The sequence below is a fragment of the Barbatula barbatula genome, assembly GCF_947034865.1.
Source record: "Barbatula barbatula genome assembly, chromosome: 24".
NCBI classification, from domain to species: domain Eukaryota; kingdom Metazoa; phylum Chordata; class Actinopteri; order Cypriniformes; family Nemacheilidae; genus Barbatula; species Barbatula barbatula.
This window is the reverse complement of record NC_136787.1, coordinates 5,283,389-5,303,004: the sequence shown is the minus strand read 5'-3', so window position 1 is coordinate 5,303,004 and position 19,616 is coordinate 5,283,389. Positions and strand designations below refer to the sequence as shown.

At 39.1% G+C, this 19,616-nt stretch overlaps 2 protein-coding genes across 3 annotated transcripts in view; one reads left to right on the top strand and one right to left on the bottom strand.

Annotated features, from left to right (window-relative positions):
- Positions 1–1,504: 1,504 nt before the first annotated feature.
- plpp1a (phospholipid phosphatase 1a) lies at positions 1,505–14,147 on the top strand. 2 transcript variants are annotated; one of them, XM_079449426.1, is made up of 6 exons: positions 1,505–1,979; positions 4,893–5,047; positions 9,603–9,883; positions 11,359–11,416; positions 12,978–13,154; positions 13,641–14,147. In XM_079449426.1, the coding sequence occupies exons 1-6, from the start codon at positions 1,922–1,924 to the stop codon at positions 13,758–13,760; spliced, it is 849 nt and encodes a 282-aa protein (XP_079305552.1). In that variant the 5' UTR covers positions 1,505–1,921; the 3' UTR covers positions 13,761–14,147. The 2 variants fall into 2 exon arrangements, with proteins under 2 accessions (XP_079305552.1, XP_079305553.1); XM_079449427.1 differs by lacking the exon at positions 4,893–5,047 and adding an exon at positions 7,406–7,557 and having other exon boundaries at positions 1,553–1,979.
- Positions 14,017–19,616, bottom strand: part of mtrex (Mtr4 exosome RNA helicase) — a 22,016-nt gene continuing 16,416 nt past the window's right edge. Inside the window, exons 22-27 of the mRNA XM_079449425.1 lie at positions 18,358–18,521; positions 17,879–17,984; positions 16,737–16,793; positions 15,806–15,968; positions 14,678–14,782; positions 14,017–14,277 (exon numbers count right to left, since the gene is read on the bottom strand). Coding sequence (XP_079305551.1) covers positions 14,225–14,277; positions 14,678–14,782; positions 15,806–15,968; positions 16,737–16,793; positions 17,879–17,984; positions 18,358–18,521 — 648 coding nt within the window. The 3' untranslated portion in view covers positions 14,017–14,224. The remainder of the gene's footprint in view (positions 14,278–14,677; positions 14,783–15,805; positions 15,969–16,736; positions 16,794–17,878; positions 17,985–18,357; positions 18,522–19,616) is intronic.

The window sequence follows — 19,616 nt, the reverse complement described above, 5'->3', positions numbered from 1 at the left end:
TTATCTTCGCTCAATTGATGATGGCTTTTTAAAGCCGCGGTGAACACGAGTAACCTCGGGTGAACTTACTCAGAGTGGATTGAACTGATTGAAACCAGCTGTTCTGAAACAGAAAACTCAGAGTAGCGGTTATCTGAGTAAATCAACTCAGAGTTCATATTTTAACTCAGTGTTGCTTGAACCTCCTTATTGAAACGGGTCCCCGTAGTCTCTAAACAACAACAACCACAAAAGCTTATTTTGGTTGGACTGAGCATTACAAACAATAATAATAAACATGTCATATCTAAATCCAAATAAAACATTTATACACATATTTCTTAACCAGAAATTTGGTTTTGGGACTTGCCATCCACAGTGCCCTATTCATTCTTATAAATTCAGAAATTGTCATGATCCTGCCTCTCCTTGTCTTGGTTTTCGAGTCTTGTGGCAGGATCATGTCAGTCCCATGTGTTTTGTGTGGAGAAAGAGCATTGTTTTGGTTTGAGAAGCCATGCTCTCTCTCCGGTGTCACGTCCTTTAGTCCCGCCCCCTTGTTTCCCCGGTTAGCGGTCCATTAGTGTTAGTCTTGTCTCCAGCCCTGGTCCATCTTTCCCTTAGTGTTTCAGTCCCCTCACCTGCCTCGTGCAATCCTCCTGTTAGCTTTCCCTTAGTGTTTCATCCATGTCACCTGCCGCCACTCTCCCTGTGTCATCAGTCCTTGTTAGTGTTTCCCTTTATCAAGCCCCAGTTTCCCCTCTGTCCCTTGTCGGTTCATTTTGCACACTTTCCCTTCGTCTGTCTGGATTACCCGTGTTCCTGTTCCCTGGACTCAAGTTTGTTATTCTTAAGACCTTGTTTGTTTTTTCCCCCTTGTGGGAAGTTTTCAGTCTTGTTTGTGTTCATGTTTTCCCCATCGAGGGTCTTTGTTTTGAAATAAAGTCTTGTTGTTCGACACACGTCTGCCCGCGCTTGGGTTCTGCCCACAACCATAACAGAAATAGTGCTCAGGATATTGTATTTAAAAAGGCACTCGTCCATGAAGTATATCAGCTATAATGTAGGTATATTTGTATAGCTAACCGTATTATATAATTGACTCTTGCAACGAGTCCATGCAGGTGTTTTATTGTGTTCACATATTTACCCAACAATAGCCTACATTATTATCATTCTAGAGGGAGGATACAATAACCATAGGCGTTTCAAATCAATATACAAAATCAGTAAAGAAAACGACACCATTCCTCCCACTACACTGTAAAAAAGTCAAATAAATGTACGTATAATAAAATATAAATGTTTTGACACCCGACATTTTCAGTCTATTTCTGCCGGTTTCAATCGCAATTCACAAATATACGGCATATTCTGCAAAAACAAAACGAAAAAAATGATTTTTTTAACAGTGTATAAATGGACTTCTACGATATGTTTTTGAAAAACAAAGCAGAATGTGAAACTTTTCCCCACGCGATCATTCTCACTATCTTTAATCTATCTGCAGCGCATGACCAATACTGGGCGTGTCTTGTGCTTCCGTCAGCGCACGTGATTGGCTGTGTTCGGCCTCAGCTGTCGCCCGTCAAGACAGCCAGCGGCAGCTCGGCAGCGTGCGGTATAAACTCAGCCTTACACCGCGGACACACCAGAACCCACCGAACACTCGCGTATACCGGCTCGGCGTCGTTTGTTCTCTTTCTCGTTCGTTGAAATGCTCAGTTTATCTCACGAACTGCCGCGAAACAGCTCGCCCTGCCCTGCCTCCTGAACGGCTGATTATAAGTCGCCATTGCGCGGTCACGTTATTTAGCGCGTCTCGGCTCCCCGCGCGTTCCCGTACAGCAGCACTTGTCTTCGGATAGATCGCCTGGAGGCGGACGCTGTCTGATTTTGTTTACATTGTGAAGCCATTATTATCAGACACTGACGCGCGATCATGTTCGAATCCAGGGGAATTCCCTTTATATTGCTTGACATCGCGTGCCTAATACTTGGTAAGTATCGTTTCGACTCTTTGTTTATTTGTTTATTTATTCATACATACATACATACATACTGTTGCCTATTGTGTGTTTATATTATATATCAATAATGCATGACGCTTAACCTAGTTAGGACAAGCCGCAAACTCGTGTGTGGGTTAAAAAGGTTTTAAAACGACAATTGGAGTCGTCTAAAGGTGCATGTATAGTAAAGCTCACCCTCTTGGGATTTGGGGCGTATCTAGATGCGTCAATTGAGCTGAATCGTGCGGACGGATACATTGTCGCATGTTATACTTAATTGCATGGATTGAACGTCGCAACATTGTAACACGGCACGCATAGTGTGCGTCATAGTGCGTCTACTGGAGCCGTCGTGCGTTATCAGAAATGTCCGTAATAACAGGGCGTTACCTTTTGCAGATGCATACCAATGACTCAGCTGCGGAGTTACTCTTGAGGGAATACACAGCTGGAACTTCTTTACAATATCATTTTACCTTTGCCGCTATTATTTAATGTATACATGTCATGTAGATAAGGGGGTTTTAGTGTCATCCGGGACATGGGGTCTTTGAGAAACCGAAGCAAACTCGAACGGGACCGTCCTAAGCATATCTATTTGTAGCCGGGCCATGTGATGAGGTATCAATTGTTTGTCTGAAGCGATAAGATGGGGTGGCCCAATACACCCCTATATATTGCTATAGTACAGGATGAGCTAAGGATTGGTCACTATAAGGGTTTATATGATCACGGAAACCTGCAGATGTTATAAGACTATTTGATAAGTTCTATTTCTGAGAAAGTCACGAAAATGTTTAGTTCAGAAAGCAGGATCCATGTATTGATATATGCAGATGATGGAAGTTGAGATATATCTTGAGTATCCATGTTGGAATTTTCGGTGCACTAGGGGAAAACGGTGTGTTTTTTACACGGGGAACGAATGGCTTGGACTTTCCGTTAAAATCCCAGTTTGAGTCACATTCATATGAGGGACATTTGGTCTTGCTCTTCTTAGAAAGCTATGTTTAGAAGCTAAGAAACAGGTTTGTCATACAACGTGATTTTTATGTATAAAGTAATATATCATATCAACCACAGGGAGTACAATTTTCTTGGCAGAAGCAAAGCAACTGCCAGGTCATGGAGTACTGTAGTACGGTTATCACTTGTGTGTTCCCTGAGAATCAAACACACGACCTTGGTATTGTTAGTGCCTAGCTGCAAGAACACAACATGACTTTAAAACTGAAACACATGTGCTGGTCGTGGCTCTCGTATCCAAAAGCAGCTTACAGCACATCGTGATCGTCAAGGCAGAACGACTCATGCATTTCTGTTTAACTGGAAGGCTACTTAGTTTTGAATAAGCAAATGTTTATTTGCATACCACAGGTTACACCTAAATTCAACTGGGATAAAACACAGAGGAGATACGAGGAACTGATGTGTTTCAGACTTTCCCAATCATAAGGGGTTTCAAAGTCATTTTTGTTTGGCCATTTTGACATTCTTCACCAATTGCAGGGTTACGGATGTGACATTTTCAGTCTTGAAATATAAACTCTTAGAGAATGTATTTATTGTCAGTATATTGAACCATCTTTTTATATTTTACGGCGCCCCTGTTGATAGTGTCTAAATATTAGAAACAACTGGAGAAGGGATGCCTCTTCATTGAACGTAAAACAGTTACTATAATTTTATGTGCCCATTTATGAGAAATATGGATTGTTTTGGATGTGACAGGAGTATTTAAACACCAAATGTTGACGTCTGACCTACCGGTATAGTGAAAACTATGGTACAGACTTCATCTTAAAGTTAACATTTGCATGGAAATGGTCACTTCAGCCTTCAGAACAGTCAAACTGTTTGCATGACCGACTGTCTACAATGTGGCTTTAGTGAAGCATCAGATAATTTCTGTTTGAATGGTCCCATCTGTCAGACACATCTACTCTTCGACTGCGAGAGGAGCCTCAGGCTTTATGAATGTTTGTGTTGTTTCCCATGATGCTTTGGTTGAGCAACAACAATAGGTTGAGACTATAGCGGTTTCAAAGCCCTAGCGTTAGACTTCAGGCCGTCAGAGTCAATTAGGGTTATGTGGAGGGGATAAAGGCGTGGGTTAGCATCGGCAAAACATTGCTTGCATTGAGGCACAACATGTGCGGTTTTGTAGAGGGGTGACTAAGAATGAATGATAGCGTTTACACTGGAAAATAACCAACTGAAGAGTGATTATAGGCTTGATTTGTTTTTAGTAATTACAATTTGGAAGATGCCTATTTAGCAGCTTTTCTCCGTCAGTATGTGTTGACAATGGCTGCGTCCTATAGCAGAAAAACGCAGCCTTCGAAAGTCAGTAAAGGCATCACGAAAGACACATCCAAATACAATGTTTCCTTCACTTTAGTCCCCCGAAATATCTTCATCTGAACCATTTTTGAAGGTAGCAGAGCTGTATCCCTCCAGCGCAATATCCCACAATCCTGTTCATGTGTGGAACGTGATTGGTCGAGCAGATCTGAGCTTGAGAAATAAAATGGCTCCCAAAAGAGTGGTTGACAATTGTTTCATAAATTCAAGTTTATTTTCACTCACAACAACCGAGAATTTTTTAACAATAAGAGCTTTGCCAGGACATCGAGGTAACAATGACGTCAGTGGAAAATAACATCAGACAATCCCTGCTGGTAAGATGATATCACAGTGAATTAACAGAAACCCAGCCGTAAGCCAACATCTATTCAACCGTCATCCAGGTGTCCTCTGTAAACACGCTTAGTCATCATAGACCCGTGTAATTCTCATCTCAGGTGGAGCACAACGCTGGGAGTCAAGCCTCACGATTGATTGGTCGGTAAACCCTTTGACTGTGTTGTTAACCCCTTGTTAACCCTTTTTCGTTTACAGCTGGGCTCCCGCTTGCCGCGTTTAACCTGGGTAAAATCAAACCGTATCGGCGGGGCTTTTTCTGTAATGACGAGAGCATCAGCTATCCCTTCCACAACAGCACGGTCACCTCCACTGTGCTTTACACAGTGGGCTTCACACTCCCCATATGTAGTGTAAGTAATCCCAGACAGCATCCACACAAGACATGCCCAGAGTGTTACATCACTTCTTAGTAACGACAGCTCGTGCCATCAGGAAGTGGCTGGATTTGCATATGTAAGATAGTTCCCGCAGACGTTTGGATACTATGATGTTATCAGTCATTTCGAGCACCACGGGAAACAGCTCGTCGTTTTAAATGAATAAAGAGCTATATAGACACCATGAAGCAGCTGTTTCAACATGACTCCTGACCGCCGAACAGGTGCAGACTGCCGTTTGAATAGATCTTTATAGGGTGATTGAAAGCAGCTGCTTCAGTCAATGAGCCGTATAGCTTTGTGTCTACACTTGAAGCGACTAATTAAGTGTGTCTGAAGATTACAAGAAAGAAACAACGTTGCTTGGCTGAACTGAAATGCGACATACAATAAAATTCAACACATTCGTCTGTTCTGTATGTCAGTTTGCTTCTCAGATAAAGATATCTTGATTTATGAATTCTTACGCAGTGTCTATGACGGCGCGCATCCAGTGTGGATATCATTTAAAATTATAATGGGTTCTAATGCTCTTTTCTATTGTCTTTTATAATGTCGTGTCGTCCGGTGTAGACACGGTGTTGGATATGTGAAAAACAAGACATAATACAGAGAAAGAATTTCCTTTTCATGCCATTGGTGTAAAATGTCATTGGGTCGAGAAAAGTCAAATATTTGGACACGTAATGGCCTCAATCATTATTTACATATTTCTGTGAAAATACCCATTGAACTGAATGCAACCATTTGTACGTAAGGATGGTTATACATACAATTGACTAACTTAATCTAGAACCTAGATTTTAAACATTGTGTTACGTTGCACACACAATATCAAGATAAAAAAAATTCAGTTTTAGTCTCTCGATACTCTGGGCATGTATGTTTTCATTGACTCCATTTAGCAAAGGATGTCCACTAAGTACAAGAAGTAGAAGATGCTTCACGGTTTCAGTTTTGGACGGATTTGAATGCAGTCTTTTCGCTGCCAAACCTTTTGAAAGACTTCAAAAGTCTAAAGACGTAAATTGGGCAGTTTGCTTTTTTTATCATCAGAGAGCTCAGGTTTTCCCATCACACCCTGGCCACTGAATATATTTAACAAGGCTCACAGCTGGGTCACGAATCAAACAACCTTTATACTAGGTGACTGTTTGAGGAAATCTTGCCTCCAAAACAGTTTTAACACAAATGTGGGCCTTCTGTTAGGTTATCTCACAATATCTGCGATGATAGAAACGGCGTTGAATAAAGTCAAGAGTGAACCGTTTAATATCTTCTGTCAAAACAGGAATACATCTGGAGCAATTGCGTGACCCATTTGGTCTTAATGATAGAAAATCTAGCACACCGTGTTCTGTTTGTATGTGTGTGAACTTATACTTCATATTATGTGTGGTTTAAGTGACTCATTCCTCAGTTGTGTCCCCGAAGCCTCAAATCTGATGAAATCCCCAAACTGCCCATAATCTAGGATTTTTGTCTGACCTCTTAATCTAAACAACCGTCTCTCGCCAAGTCTGCGCCAGCGGCGTGAACTCAACACCACCCTGAAATTCCACACGTTGGACGGTAGATAGCACACAGTGACAATGCAGCTCTCGCTGGAGATGGCAAGATGAGACATGTAATTGAAGAAGCTGTTGAGACATCAGGATCTTCAGTGACCTTGGATAACCTTACGGTTGATACCACGGATGTTAACGTGGTGAAACCGCCTTACGTGCATGCACATACCACACTCACTGCATGTTGGATAAATGCTTTAATCCCTAGCACATGCTTTTTGCTGCCACGCTTGAGTGACTTTCATGACCCCGATAGGTTTGTAGTTCCTGGTAGTGTCTTACAACAGTCATCCATGTTTGTGTCGCACCTCTTTAATGTTTCTAACTGGTGGAGAAGCTTTTTTGAAAGCCCCCTACTTTTTTATAACATAATGGTGTGATGAGAGGGAATGTTTTTATGAATGCCAGTTGAAGGCACCAGAGCTCATGGTTTTACGCTTTGACAAGATCTTCCCCTTATCATAGCGTGCCATGAAATGATTTGAGCTATATTTGACCAGTTCCACTTTCCACGTCGACCTCAAAACCACAGAACCAAAACAAAGCAATAAACCAGTTCAACCTAAGTGCGACTTCTGGCACGACGTATCCCCGGCTGCCACACCACAAACTTGCTAACCCTCATGTGTCAAAGTGGGAACCTAATGTGTGTCTAACTCGCAGCTTTGTTTCTCCACGAGCACCTCCCGTAGGAAAACAGGAAGAATAGGGAACGGGCACCCCTTGCTAACCTCTGTTTTCTTTCACTGCTTCTCTTTGCTAGTTGGACTCCCATTTGCAATACTCACAATACAACACAAATCGTTCAAACGAGGATTTTTCTGTAACGATGACTCGATCAAGTACCCGTATAAAGAAGACACCATTTCCTATGAGTTATTAGGAGGAGTAATGATTCCTTTCACTATTGTTGCTGTAAGTGCCAGTCTGTTTCTTCAATAGCAGCTCACTTGTTTCATGTGTCTCTTGCTTTTGTCTTTAAAGTTTATTGCTTGATGATGCTGTGGGTCAGAAGGACCGTTTGCTTGAGCATCAGAAACAGAATGATGAGATGTAACCACACTTAATGGGATTCGTGGTCTGGGCATTTTAAAGGGCACCAAACAAATGACATTATGGCCTGTTCTTTACTAAAACATTTAGTTAAAAACACTTTATTGGTCAACATGAACTGATCATGAACAATGCTTTAACAGCCTTTATTAATCTTTGTTTCTGCATTTACTAAAACATTTTCTTCATGCACCATGAACTAAGATTAATAACTGTAGTGACATTAACTAACATTTAGGATTAATAAATGCAGAAAACAAAGTTTTTTGTGCTTTAACTACTGTTAACAAATGGGAACTTATTGTAAAGTGTTACTAGAATATAGTACGTGACTACAAATGTTTTGGAACAAAGTGTGAAAATCAAAGCAAACTATTTTGAGAATTTAATGGTCCTTTTTAAAGCTTCACAATACACTGTTAAAAACTGTATTTACAAACCGTTTGTTCAACTAAAACTACACGTTTTTCTTTAAAATGTGCATTATTTTTCTGTAATTTGATGGTTTTTATCCCATTTAAAAAAACTGACTTGCCTTATATTTGAAAAATCTATAAAAAATATTAGTTAATGATCTATATTAATAATAATAAATCTATATTAATAATATAGTTAATAACTGTAATTTTATAGAAATGTATTGTTATTTTTATAGATTTTTCAAATATCATGCAAGTCACTTTTTGAAATGGGATAAAAACAATCAAATAACAGAACAGTACTGCACATTTTTAAGAAAAACGTGTAGTTTTAGGTGAACAAACTGTAAATTACTGTTTTTATTTCTTGGATTTGTTCACGCTGTGGGACCATTCTTAAATATTTCTCCGGTTTTCTCCACAGAAGAACATTTATAGGTTTGAAATAAAAGCAGAATCTTTTATGTTTGGACTGTTCGCTTAAGAACGATATTCAAGCTTTAAATATTGGTTAGCAGTGACAGTTCACCCAAAAATGAAAATTCTGTTATCATCCCCCAATGTCATTTCAAACCTGAATTACTTTCTTCTGAAGGACACAAAATAAGTTATTTGTAAGAACGTTAATAACCGAACATCATTGGCCCCCCATTGACTGTATGAACACCATACCACTGAAACCTTTCCCAAAAAATCCTTTTTTGTGTTCCACAGAATCTTAGATTTCGACGGAATATCGGCTAAATAAATGAACAAAATTTTATGTTTGGTGAACTGTTCCTGATAGACAATAGCGTCTACGCCAACCAACACATTGGAAACAATGTCTCTGGTCTTCTGCCCACATAGATTTCCCCTCAAAAGGCCACATCGCGTGACACGGCTGCAGTTATGAACCCTGCGACGGTTTCACTGAGCTGTAGATTTCCCTCTGTGGTTACATCTCATAACTGTTTCTTTACTGCAGGGCGTTGATCTTGTCCTATAGCATTTACAAGACAACTCTTTCCTTTTACGGCCAATGGAAAGGGCACTGTTTATGGTTAACATTTCTTTCATATATACTGCACAACCTCTATATAACCTCACGGTGACCCATGTGAGCATAAAGCGCCAAAATGTTATTTAAACGTTTGATTTAGGTTACTGCTAATGTTTACATCAACAGTGCATACATCCACTGACGTACTTTAAATATAGACATAAAACGATCTATCAAACATTCAATTCATGAACTTAATTTTACTTAAAGAAACAATGAATATTTAAAAGGGCTACGCATGGGTTACTGTGACCAGGGTACATTAGAGGGCTACATCAGTGATGGCTGCATTGTCAAGTACTTCTATTGTTCAGTCTACTATTCTTGTACATACGGACATCCTTCTAAGATAAAAAGAAACCATTAAATATTTTCCAAACACACGTAATCATGTTAAAAGTCTACCAGAAGAAAATAATGTTTCTTCCCTTGCTCTTCCATCACAGATGATCATAGGGGAATGCCTTTCTGTATTTCTAAACCGCATCAAATCAAAATCTATCTGCAACGGTTATGTGGCCTGTGTCTATAAGGCCATCGGCACTTTTGTGTTCGGTGCCGCCATAAGTCAATCACTAACGGATATCGCCAAGTATTCCATCGGCCGGTTGAGGCCCCACTTCCTGGACATATGCAAGCCGGACTGGACGAAGGTGAACTGTACGGGAGGGGCTTACATCGAGGACTTTGTCTGCACGGGGGATGCAACCAAAGTCAATGAGGGCAGGTAGGTCACACACAGTCGCTTGTACTGCCTTTTCACTGAAGCCAAACCCAAATATGTAACTGGGCTATGCATACACGCACACAGAGCCCAGGTCCATGGAATCATAATACTGAGCCTCCAGTACGTGCCACAGTTTGAAACAAGCCATTGACTATCCGGTATTGTGAAGGAGCTTACTCAGAGTTGTAGAAGCTGTTGAGAACACCCAGGTTTAAGCCGAATCTCTGCGGTTCCGTCTCTCTCATCCTGTGGTAGGTCATGTCAAGAGCACACACTGCTGATGGTGTTTGGATTCTGAGGTTGGACTCAAGGCCAGCAGTATCTCAGGCCCCCTCAGAATGTCCTCATTTACAGCGGGTGTGGTACCAGCGTCTCTCAGAGAAGCATGTCTCTGGTGGTGGTCCAGTGTTTCCCTGGGAGACGATGGTATTAATAAAACAAATATAAAGCAGTCAAGAGTCAGAGCCCAAAATAACTCGGATCACCTTTCACACGGGAGTGTTCTCATGAGAAAAAGGGTCCTCTCAGCATGCTGGCATTTGCGAATGTGTGTAAGAGGGGAAGAATGCTTTCATCATTTACTCACTCGCAGGTCATTTCAGTCCTGTATGAGTTAATCTCTTCTGCAGAACACAAAAGAAGATATGTTGAAGAACATCGGTAACCAAACAACATTGCATGGACACAAAACCACGGAGACATTTCTCCAAATATCTTCTTTTGTATTTCGTAGAAGACTTGTATACGGATTTACATTTACAACCACATGAGGGTGAATCAATGATGACAGAATCTGTATTTTTGAGTGCACTGTCCCTCTATAGAATGTTGGTCTGCTTCGCCACCTTCACAGATAATTCACTTCAGCTCTTGTTTTGCCTCTCATGACTCAGTTTGTAATTCAATCGCAAAGCCGAAACACACATCTGACCTCATTTCAACCAGCACACAGCCTACATCAGATATATTAAGACCAACACTAAATGAGTATGTTATCAGTGTTATTACATCGTGTATCGGCCTTTTCCGGTAGTTAAAACCGTAAATGTTTTCGTCCCAAAGTGACGTCTTTATAATTCCTAAATAGCACTCTTTATGTCGGCTCCAGCGTTATTTGCTGTGAGTTGATGGGCGGATGCTTCTGGTCGACAAATGAACGGAGTTGAATGTAAACAGGAAGACACAAAAGCCTGCCGGATGGCCAGACCACCCTCTCCTGTTCCGACCCCCACCGGTTCACACATCTTTCCTATCCCCCGGAAAAGGGTGTGCGCTTTTTAAGGGACCAAATGGGACAATGCAAATCTGTTCCCGGCATGGGACTCCGTGTTATGATCCCAATAACAACTTGTCAAGTAACTCTTAGTTTGGGGTTGCAGAGTTGCGAAACAAATGTCAGCTTCCATTTATGGCCTCATACTGTTGCACAAGCATGCCTCTGTGGATATTGATTCCTTGATCTTTGTGTGTTGCAGGCTCTCGTTCTACTCGGGGCACTCATCGTTCTCCATGTACTGTATGCTGTTCCTGGCAGTAAGTGTCATTGAGCTACATTTACGTGTTGTGCATCCCCTCGTTCTGTCCTTCTTGTATCTCCATATTTCATGATTACATTTTTTTGTCATAAATCGTTAGTGTTTGTCACTGGGTATATAATCATTTAAAAAGTACAATGTTTTTCCATTTCCTGAAAAATGAGGTTTTGGAAGGACAGTGACTATATACTATAATCTATTTAGGTGTGTCAGATTGGCAACTGTAATTATTTATATTGTCTTAATACTATATAATGATATCATAAAGTATTTTAATGGCAAACAGTTTAACCTAAAACAGAGAATACAAAAGTAAAGATGAATTTGGGTCATGCAATTTTATTATTATTTCATTAGATATCATGATTATTGCCCACGATAATCGTTGAAAAATGTATTCATGTAATACAAAGAAGTGATATTATTTTTATGTAATGGTTTAATTCAACTATTAATCGCATCCAGAATCAAAGATTGTGTTTACATAACATGTCTGTGTACTGTGCATATTCATTTTGTATTTATATACACATACACATATTTAAGAAAACATTAAAACGAATGTTAATAAATAATTTCAATTATATATTCATATATGCACAAACATATTTCCTCAATATATACGTGTATGTGTTTATAAATGCAAAATTTATATGCACAGATGTATATTATGTAAACACAAACTTTTATTCTGCATTCGACCAATTAATCGTTGAACAGCCCTAAATGGTAATATCTGTTATATCTTATGTATATTTGAGAATGTTTCCTATAATTTAAAGTATTTTTATTACACTTACAAATACACTGAAAAGTAAAATCATCTTGACTGATAACAATATTGAGATATTGGAGGGTTACTTGATGTCGATGTGAAATAATGGTTTTAAAAAAAGTAATTCCTTGCATTGGCTGGACATTCAACAACAAACCAGATGACAGTCCAAACCATTCCTCTAAATACTGCTATTGGTTTTGAAGGACTTGCTGATAAACTACTGAATCAATTCACACCATCATGACATTCTGCTCAGCAGCTCCATTATCTCATCAAGAGAGTACAAGCATTAAAGATCCGCGGTTAAAGTGCACCAGACCTTAATAGTCAGCAGTGTGCTAAATGACTGAATGCAGCAAGCGTTGCACCAGTGAGGTTAAAGTTCAACAGCGACCTACATGATTTAAGTCTCTGCTGTTGTAAACTTCTAACTTCACATAGATAACTACCCACTGATACTGAACTTATCTTTATTTGAATGTGCTAAGAGACGTTTACTACATGAATCAAACCTGTGAATGATTACATTTTATAGGAAATCTTTAAATCCTTAACTTGATAGTGTGATGAGCCGAAATAACTTAACCAATAGCTACACCTCCTCGAACTTTATTATGACACGTCAGCTTTTTTTGATAATCGTGTCGGAACATGATGTCGGCATGTTTTGTACAAAACTAAAAATAAATCATCACATGCCGTTCAGGATATCTCACTACATTATGAGCATGTTTTTAATCTGTCACATACGGTAAACTCAAATCCTATCCCTTTCTCACAGCTCTATCTTCAAGCACGAATGCAGGCCGAATGGGCTCGGCTCCTGCGACCCACACTGCAGTTCTTCCTGATCGCCGCATCCCTCTACACGGCACTGTCCCGCGTCTCCGATTATAAACATCACTGGAGTGACGTCCTCACGGGTCTCATACAAGGAGCCATCGTGGCTTTATTAGTGGTGAGTGATGCTATGAGTGACATCCTCTCCGTCAGCAGGAAGTTCGTGTTAATTCAAACAAAAAGAGCCGTTCTTATTGTTTAAACCAATAGGACTTCTGTTGAATGCAAAAAGGAAGCTTTGATTTTTAGACCACCGCGCACAGTGTTTCTGTGTGAATGTAGCTCAAGTAAATTTTGAGCTTATATCATTGTATCATGATAGGTGTGTCAGGTTGGATGCTAATGACGTCATCGGTTCGGTTTCAAACATGTTTGACACTCCATGGCGGAGGAAATGACTAATGAATCATTTTCGAGCTAAACAATCCCGTAAAACATGTTCAGCGACACACATCTAGAAACATTTAAGACAATCTTCCTCAATGCATGCGTTTGCGAGCCTGCTAAATACAGAAAACAGACTGATATTTCAGGCATCGCGACGCTTTCACATTGGAAATGTTTATGCATTTGACCGTTTGAATACTTTCTCCTCCTCCTCCAGGTGTTTTGTGTGTCAGATTTCTTCAAAAAGAAAGTAGAACCGCAGAAAGAGACCGAGATCCCACACACCACCTTACAAGAGACACCTACCAATGGAAATCATTACGACAGCCCAAACTAAGCTATCTGGAATCCGTCACGAGACCCACGGAGGTTAAAGCGCACACCCACTACGAGGGCAGACCACTAAGGTGGAAACCTGTGAATGTAACTTTGCTTTGTGTTTTCTAAGCCCCCCGCTGTGGGGTTCGGTCTGTGTATGGATACTGATCCACGTTGCCTTGGCTGGATTGCTGCTGCTGCTGCTGCCACAGCTTCCTGTGTATCTCTCGAAACTAATATAAGTGTACCTCTATGAAGCCACAAAGAAACTTTTTATCTTATGAAAATCACTATACAGACTTTTTTTATTAAAAAAAATGATAAAACTGTATGTACAAGACATGTGCTTTTGATGAAAACAAACATATTATGCTTGACATGAACTCAAATAAAACAATGTTCTGTGTTCACTTTGTCTTTCAATGTCTTCATAAAACCAAACGAAATAACATTATTAACAGAAACATAACAGCAATGTGAGGATCACAGGTAGAGACTGGCTGCAAATACAATGTCCCTCTTTATCTTCGTTATACCTGTGGGGAAAACAAAGAAATGTACAAGTTTTAAAATGAACATGTCCAACATTTCACCCTCATGTCATCCCAATCCGCAAAAAGATATTTTGATGTTGCCGGTAACCAAACAAAACTGGACCCCATTCACTTCCATTGTGTTTACAAAAACCTCCAAAATATCTATTGTGTTCCACAGAAAAAAAGTGTCACGCTGGTTTTGAACCACATGAGGGTGAATAAATGATGAGAGCTTTTTTTGTATTATTCTTGCGTAAAGAATATTTCTGCTTAAAGAAAAAAGCTGATGAATAAATCAAATCCCACCCTACTAAAGTCTTAAAATCTTTCTAGAGTAAACTGGATATATTGCACGCATCTCCATTCAACAGAATGAGTCACAGTCTCAAGCTCGTCCTACCCATTGCAAATTTGTTCTCAAGCTCCGTGTTTCCAATGGCCTTTGCTGCCTGGCACATCTGCCTCAAGAGTTCTTCCAGCCTTCGCATACAGCGGATAATACTACCTAAAAGAGAGAGAGAGAAAGAGAGCGCGGTCAATTCCTCCCAGTGGACTGATAACATATCCGCTCAATCTTGCTTTCTAAATACCAACTACATTTGATCATCTTTTAGGCTTTGAATGTTCATTTCTATTAGTTTTGTTTTTTTCGATGAATCTCTTGACTTTTCCTAGCAAAACTGTTTTGGTATTGCAAGTTCTCCAGTGAGACCAATTTAATGCACAAGGTGAAATGGGGATTCAAAGAGATGACGGTTACGTTCTTTAAAATAAAACATTCCTCCCGCATTGAGTTTTATCACTACAAGTGCTTTGAGGTTTGCTAATGGTCAAAAACTGAGCCAAATTCTCACTCGGGGTCTGGAGCGAGCTCACACGGGGGATTTTTCTGATAGCAAGATTTAAGATCACGTTATGCTGCGGACACGGATAAATCTCAGAGCGAAGACCTTGGGCAGTACATGTGCTGACAGGACGTTTAGAGACCTTTAGCTTTTCAACTTGCATCATGACCAACTACAAAAACTTGTGGCCATTTTTCATATTTGTTTAATTTCTTGGAAGTCATTTGTGTGTTTTGTTTGTAGAATTGGACAGTTCAATAATATACCCGTCAGGCAGACAAGAAATCCAACATGACAAACATGTCAAAATCACTGACTGAAATATTGGTCATGATCCTATAAATCTTCATTTGGAAGACTATGCTTGAAAATAAAATTTTTTATTTCAATTATTTTTGAAAAGCTTGTCATTTTCGTCATCATTTTAACACTGTTTATTTTGTCAAATATTTCACAGGTTATGGAAAACTACACTAAAGATTCTGAAATGTAAAATTAGATTTATTTGGATATGTCTGTGAAAACCGCTCTGATTTATTCATAATTTGAAAGAAAAATCAAATAAAGAATAAACTAGTGACCCTAAACCTTTGACCAGTGATGTATGATGTAATAAATAAATACTATATAATATAAAGCAGAACCCTGCTGGTTCTTGATCATTGTTTTGATAGATCTTGTACCTTCAAACACATCCGTCATCTTGCAAATCTGTGAGAAGGAGGAGCCGTTGGCCCAGGTATAGACCACATCCATTAGATGTGGACGGAACTGCTTTAGATAAGTGTCCTCATCCACATCTAGCTTTGCTTCGGCCGATACTTTAGCGATACGCTTGGCACATTCCTAAAAACAAATCGCACCTTTGGTCAGTGGTTAATAAATGCTATTAATACATAGAGATTTTCATTGACAAATGTGTATTAGTGAGATATTATCTTCATTTAGATGACAGTTTTGCGCTTACTATTTCTGATACCATCAATAGTAATTTTATCACATGCAATCTTTTGCCTCTATGCAACACAACCTCCTTTATCTTAAAGGGGCAGAACACTCGGAAGTAAAATGACTCATTTATTTTACCTCATGTCATACCAAACCTAAACCTTTGTCTTGGGTCAAACCTGTATGACTCTTTCTTCCGCAGAACACAAAAGATTATATAAAAAAGATTTTGCTAACCATATAGCATTGGTTCCCACTGACTTCCACTGTAAGGACACAAACCCATTGAGACGTGTCTCAATATATCTTCTCTCGTGTTCCACAGAAGAGTCACATACAGATTTTTAACCAAATGAGGGTGAATAAGTCATGACAGAAATGTAATTTTCGAGTGGACTTTCCCTTTAACTTCCAAGTACACACAACTCTAAAATAAGGTGCAACCCAGTTTTGTGTCCGAGTGTTTGAACGGGTGACCAAACTGACCCCCGTGTTCCTCCGGAGGGATTCTTTCTAGGATCAGTCTGACCTATCAGCATAATCCGCGAATGTAAGCAGTGCAGGGAGTCAAGTGTTTTGTGTAAATATTGCATGCAGAGCGAGCGTGTAATGCGAAGAATTTGCGAGGCTGCTGGCCGAGTGGGTCTTCCTCCCCAAACATGTTACCTGCATCTGTCGCAGAGGGGCTGCCAGCTGCTCCGTCAGTTTGGGCATCTCGTTGGCCTGCGTAACATTAAAACGGGATATTAACCAACAAAACATGAGAAGAGCAAATATAGCAGCCGGACTGAACACGTGTATCTTGATGTGGAAACGTTGTTCAGTTAACAAGATTCTTCCAAATAACTTCTTTGTTTTGCTTATCGCTGGTGTGCTTCTGAAACCTTGTATCTCCATATTTCGTCATTTAAATGTTTTGCCATAAATCATTATTTTTAGTCTTTTTTAATGTTCGTCACTGTATTTTGCAAATACACTATAAAAACCATAAAACTTACGTTAAACCAACTTAGCTTTATAAGTACACTTTAGTTATAGTTTCACTATAGTTCACTGTTATTTGTGAAATCTAGTTTTCTAGATTAATCTAGCTCTCGATTTGTTTTTAAGTCAGTTCAATTTAATTTAGTTCAGTTGACTCGTAAAGCTAATTTTATTTAACTTTAAGTATTAAAAAGTGCTTTAGTAAAGTCTGACAACACAGTATTTAATCCTTTAAAAACTACAGTGAAAAACAGCAAATTGGACATATGAGGTTTTGGAAGGACAGTGAAGACGCTATAACTCATGTTCACAAACAGAGCCACATGATTTAGGATCCTTTTCACATTTAAAAGGACAGTGCCATTTCTGTGCCATGTTGGACTGAGCAGGATATAACGCAAGCCTTTTTGACTTCTGGTAATGAGATCCACCTAATGTAACCCACTTGAAGCTGGTTTCGTGATTACATAAATCATTCTCTAAAGTTAAAATGAACAAACAGATCTGTAAATAAACTTGAAACTTGGCTTTCAGATTTGGACGCGTTTCCCTAAACCCTTATTGAACATTTTCAATGTCACATGACATGTACAACCCCTTTTTCTCATGCAAATAATGCGAAAAAGAAAATGACAATCACAAGCAGAAGGCTTTCCTGTAAGACCATGGCACGCTCTACCCAACTGTCAAACAGAAACCAGGCATTCACACTGAATGACCCCCTTCCCAGCATTCATAGCCTCCTTAAGCCAAACAAAACAGGGCATTTAGCCCATAACAGACTTTTTTTGTTGTATGTGCATCTCAACCACATGAAGTCTTACGTTTTCCTGGAAGACGAAGCAGCTGAGAAGCGCGGTGGCCTGCTCCGCTGTAAGGTCATTGAAGAGACCGTTAAATATCATTTCGGTCAGCAGCAGCTCATCCGCACTGTAAACACACAAAAACGCCACAGGGACACTTTAGAAACAAGCATGGGTGTTAAAAACGAGTGCTGCCTGGAAGCTGCGGTTCATTAAAAGCAACTGGTGTTCGGATTGTCAAGTAACGATGACTCATCATGCACTTAAAGGTGTAACCAAAATGTTGTCCAATCAGATGCCTTCTCTACCATTTGGCTGGTTAAATCAAGCAGCAAACTGGAGTTATCCAATTGTAAAAACTGTTTGACCACCTCAAATCAAGGTCTTTCACTTGTGTATTTTTTATTCAAGGTGTTTAACAGTATAGAGATGTAAAAAAACTATAACTTCAGGAGACAGGGAAGAGGATTGTCGTATGTGCGTTTGCATTGTGTGACTACCTGCTGATCTCACACGCCACCCGTCCCTTCATCTCGATGACATCGGAGGAAGTGGCGAATCCCAGGCGCCGCAGCACACGCTTCCTGCACTTGAGCTCGTCCATCTGCAGCACGGTTCGAGCTTTCTTCAGCTCGCGCTTCGCCGCCTTGATGTCGCCTGCAATCTGACATGCACGCAAACACCACAATGAGAAAACACGTACAACACACACAACACAACATTACTGTCGTTTATCTATAAAACAGCATATAAAATATGAATATTTCTATAGCTGGACACACCAGGTTATACAGCACACACCCAACTAATGCAGCACCTTTCAGAAAAAACAATAGTGCTTTATAATGTTCTTTTATCACATCTGCTACACACCCTTGTGTTCAAAATACGCCCTTAAAGGTTTCCACAAACAAAATGAAAGAAGTGACGCATCTACATGAGCCATCGACTAATAATCACACATGTCCTCAGTGGGCACAATTGCTTCAGGGGACGCGTTCAACATCGGCAAAGGTGCTCCATCCGGACACTTTTGGAAGTTTTGTTGTATAAATCAAAGTTTTTGGATATCCAAGTTGCATAACGTGAAACTGTTATTGCAGAGAAGCCTGGTATCTTCATGTGTTATGAATAATCTTATCTTTTGGTTGACGTGAATCAAATAAAGAGAAGAATCCTTGTATGGCGTTCATATTTTTGTTTCATTTCTGTAAACATTTACGAAAAATGTCTGAAAAAAATGTTTTGTATATTGTATATTACAACATATTTGACTGTTTAGTGTATTTTAAACGTTTATATATATATATATATATATATATATATATATATATATATATATATATATATATATATATATATATAATGATACTTTATACATATATATAATACTTTATACAAAGTTATTATCATTTACATTAAACATTTCTGTTTTTGAAATATAAAAATATTGACCCTGAATATTATTTAAAAAACTTAAACAGAAATTAGAAATGCTGCCTCATAAACTGAAATACATTGATAAAGTAAATTTAATAATTAAAAGTAAATACAACTAAAAAGATAATGATAAATGCATCTTATATAGCAACATAACACAAAAAATAAATAGAGGTAAAATCACATAATAGCAAAATATTGAAATAAATTAAAAAACAAATAAACTTAAATACATTTAATGCAATTATACAAAATAATTTATAATAATAATTATAAATTACAATAGTAAAAACAATCTTTCAAAATAATACTTAACAAA

Coding starts and splice junctions, on each gene's coding strand:
- plpp1a (XM_079449426.1), top strand. CDS start 1,922: ATGTTCGAATCCAGGGGAATTCCCTTTATATTGCTTGACATCGCGTGC. Junction 1,980..4,892: donor CATCGCGTGCCTAATACTTG/GTAAGTATCGTT, acceptor TTTCGTTTACAG/CTGGGCTCCCGCTTGCCGCG. Junction 9,884..11,358: donor ACCAAAGTCAATGAGGGCAG/GTAGGTCACACA, acceptor TGTGTGTTGCAG/GCTCTCGTTCTACTCGGGGC.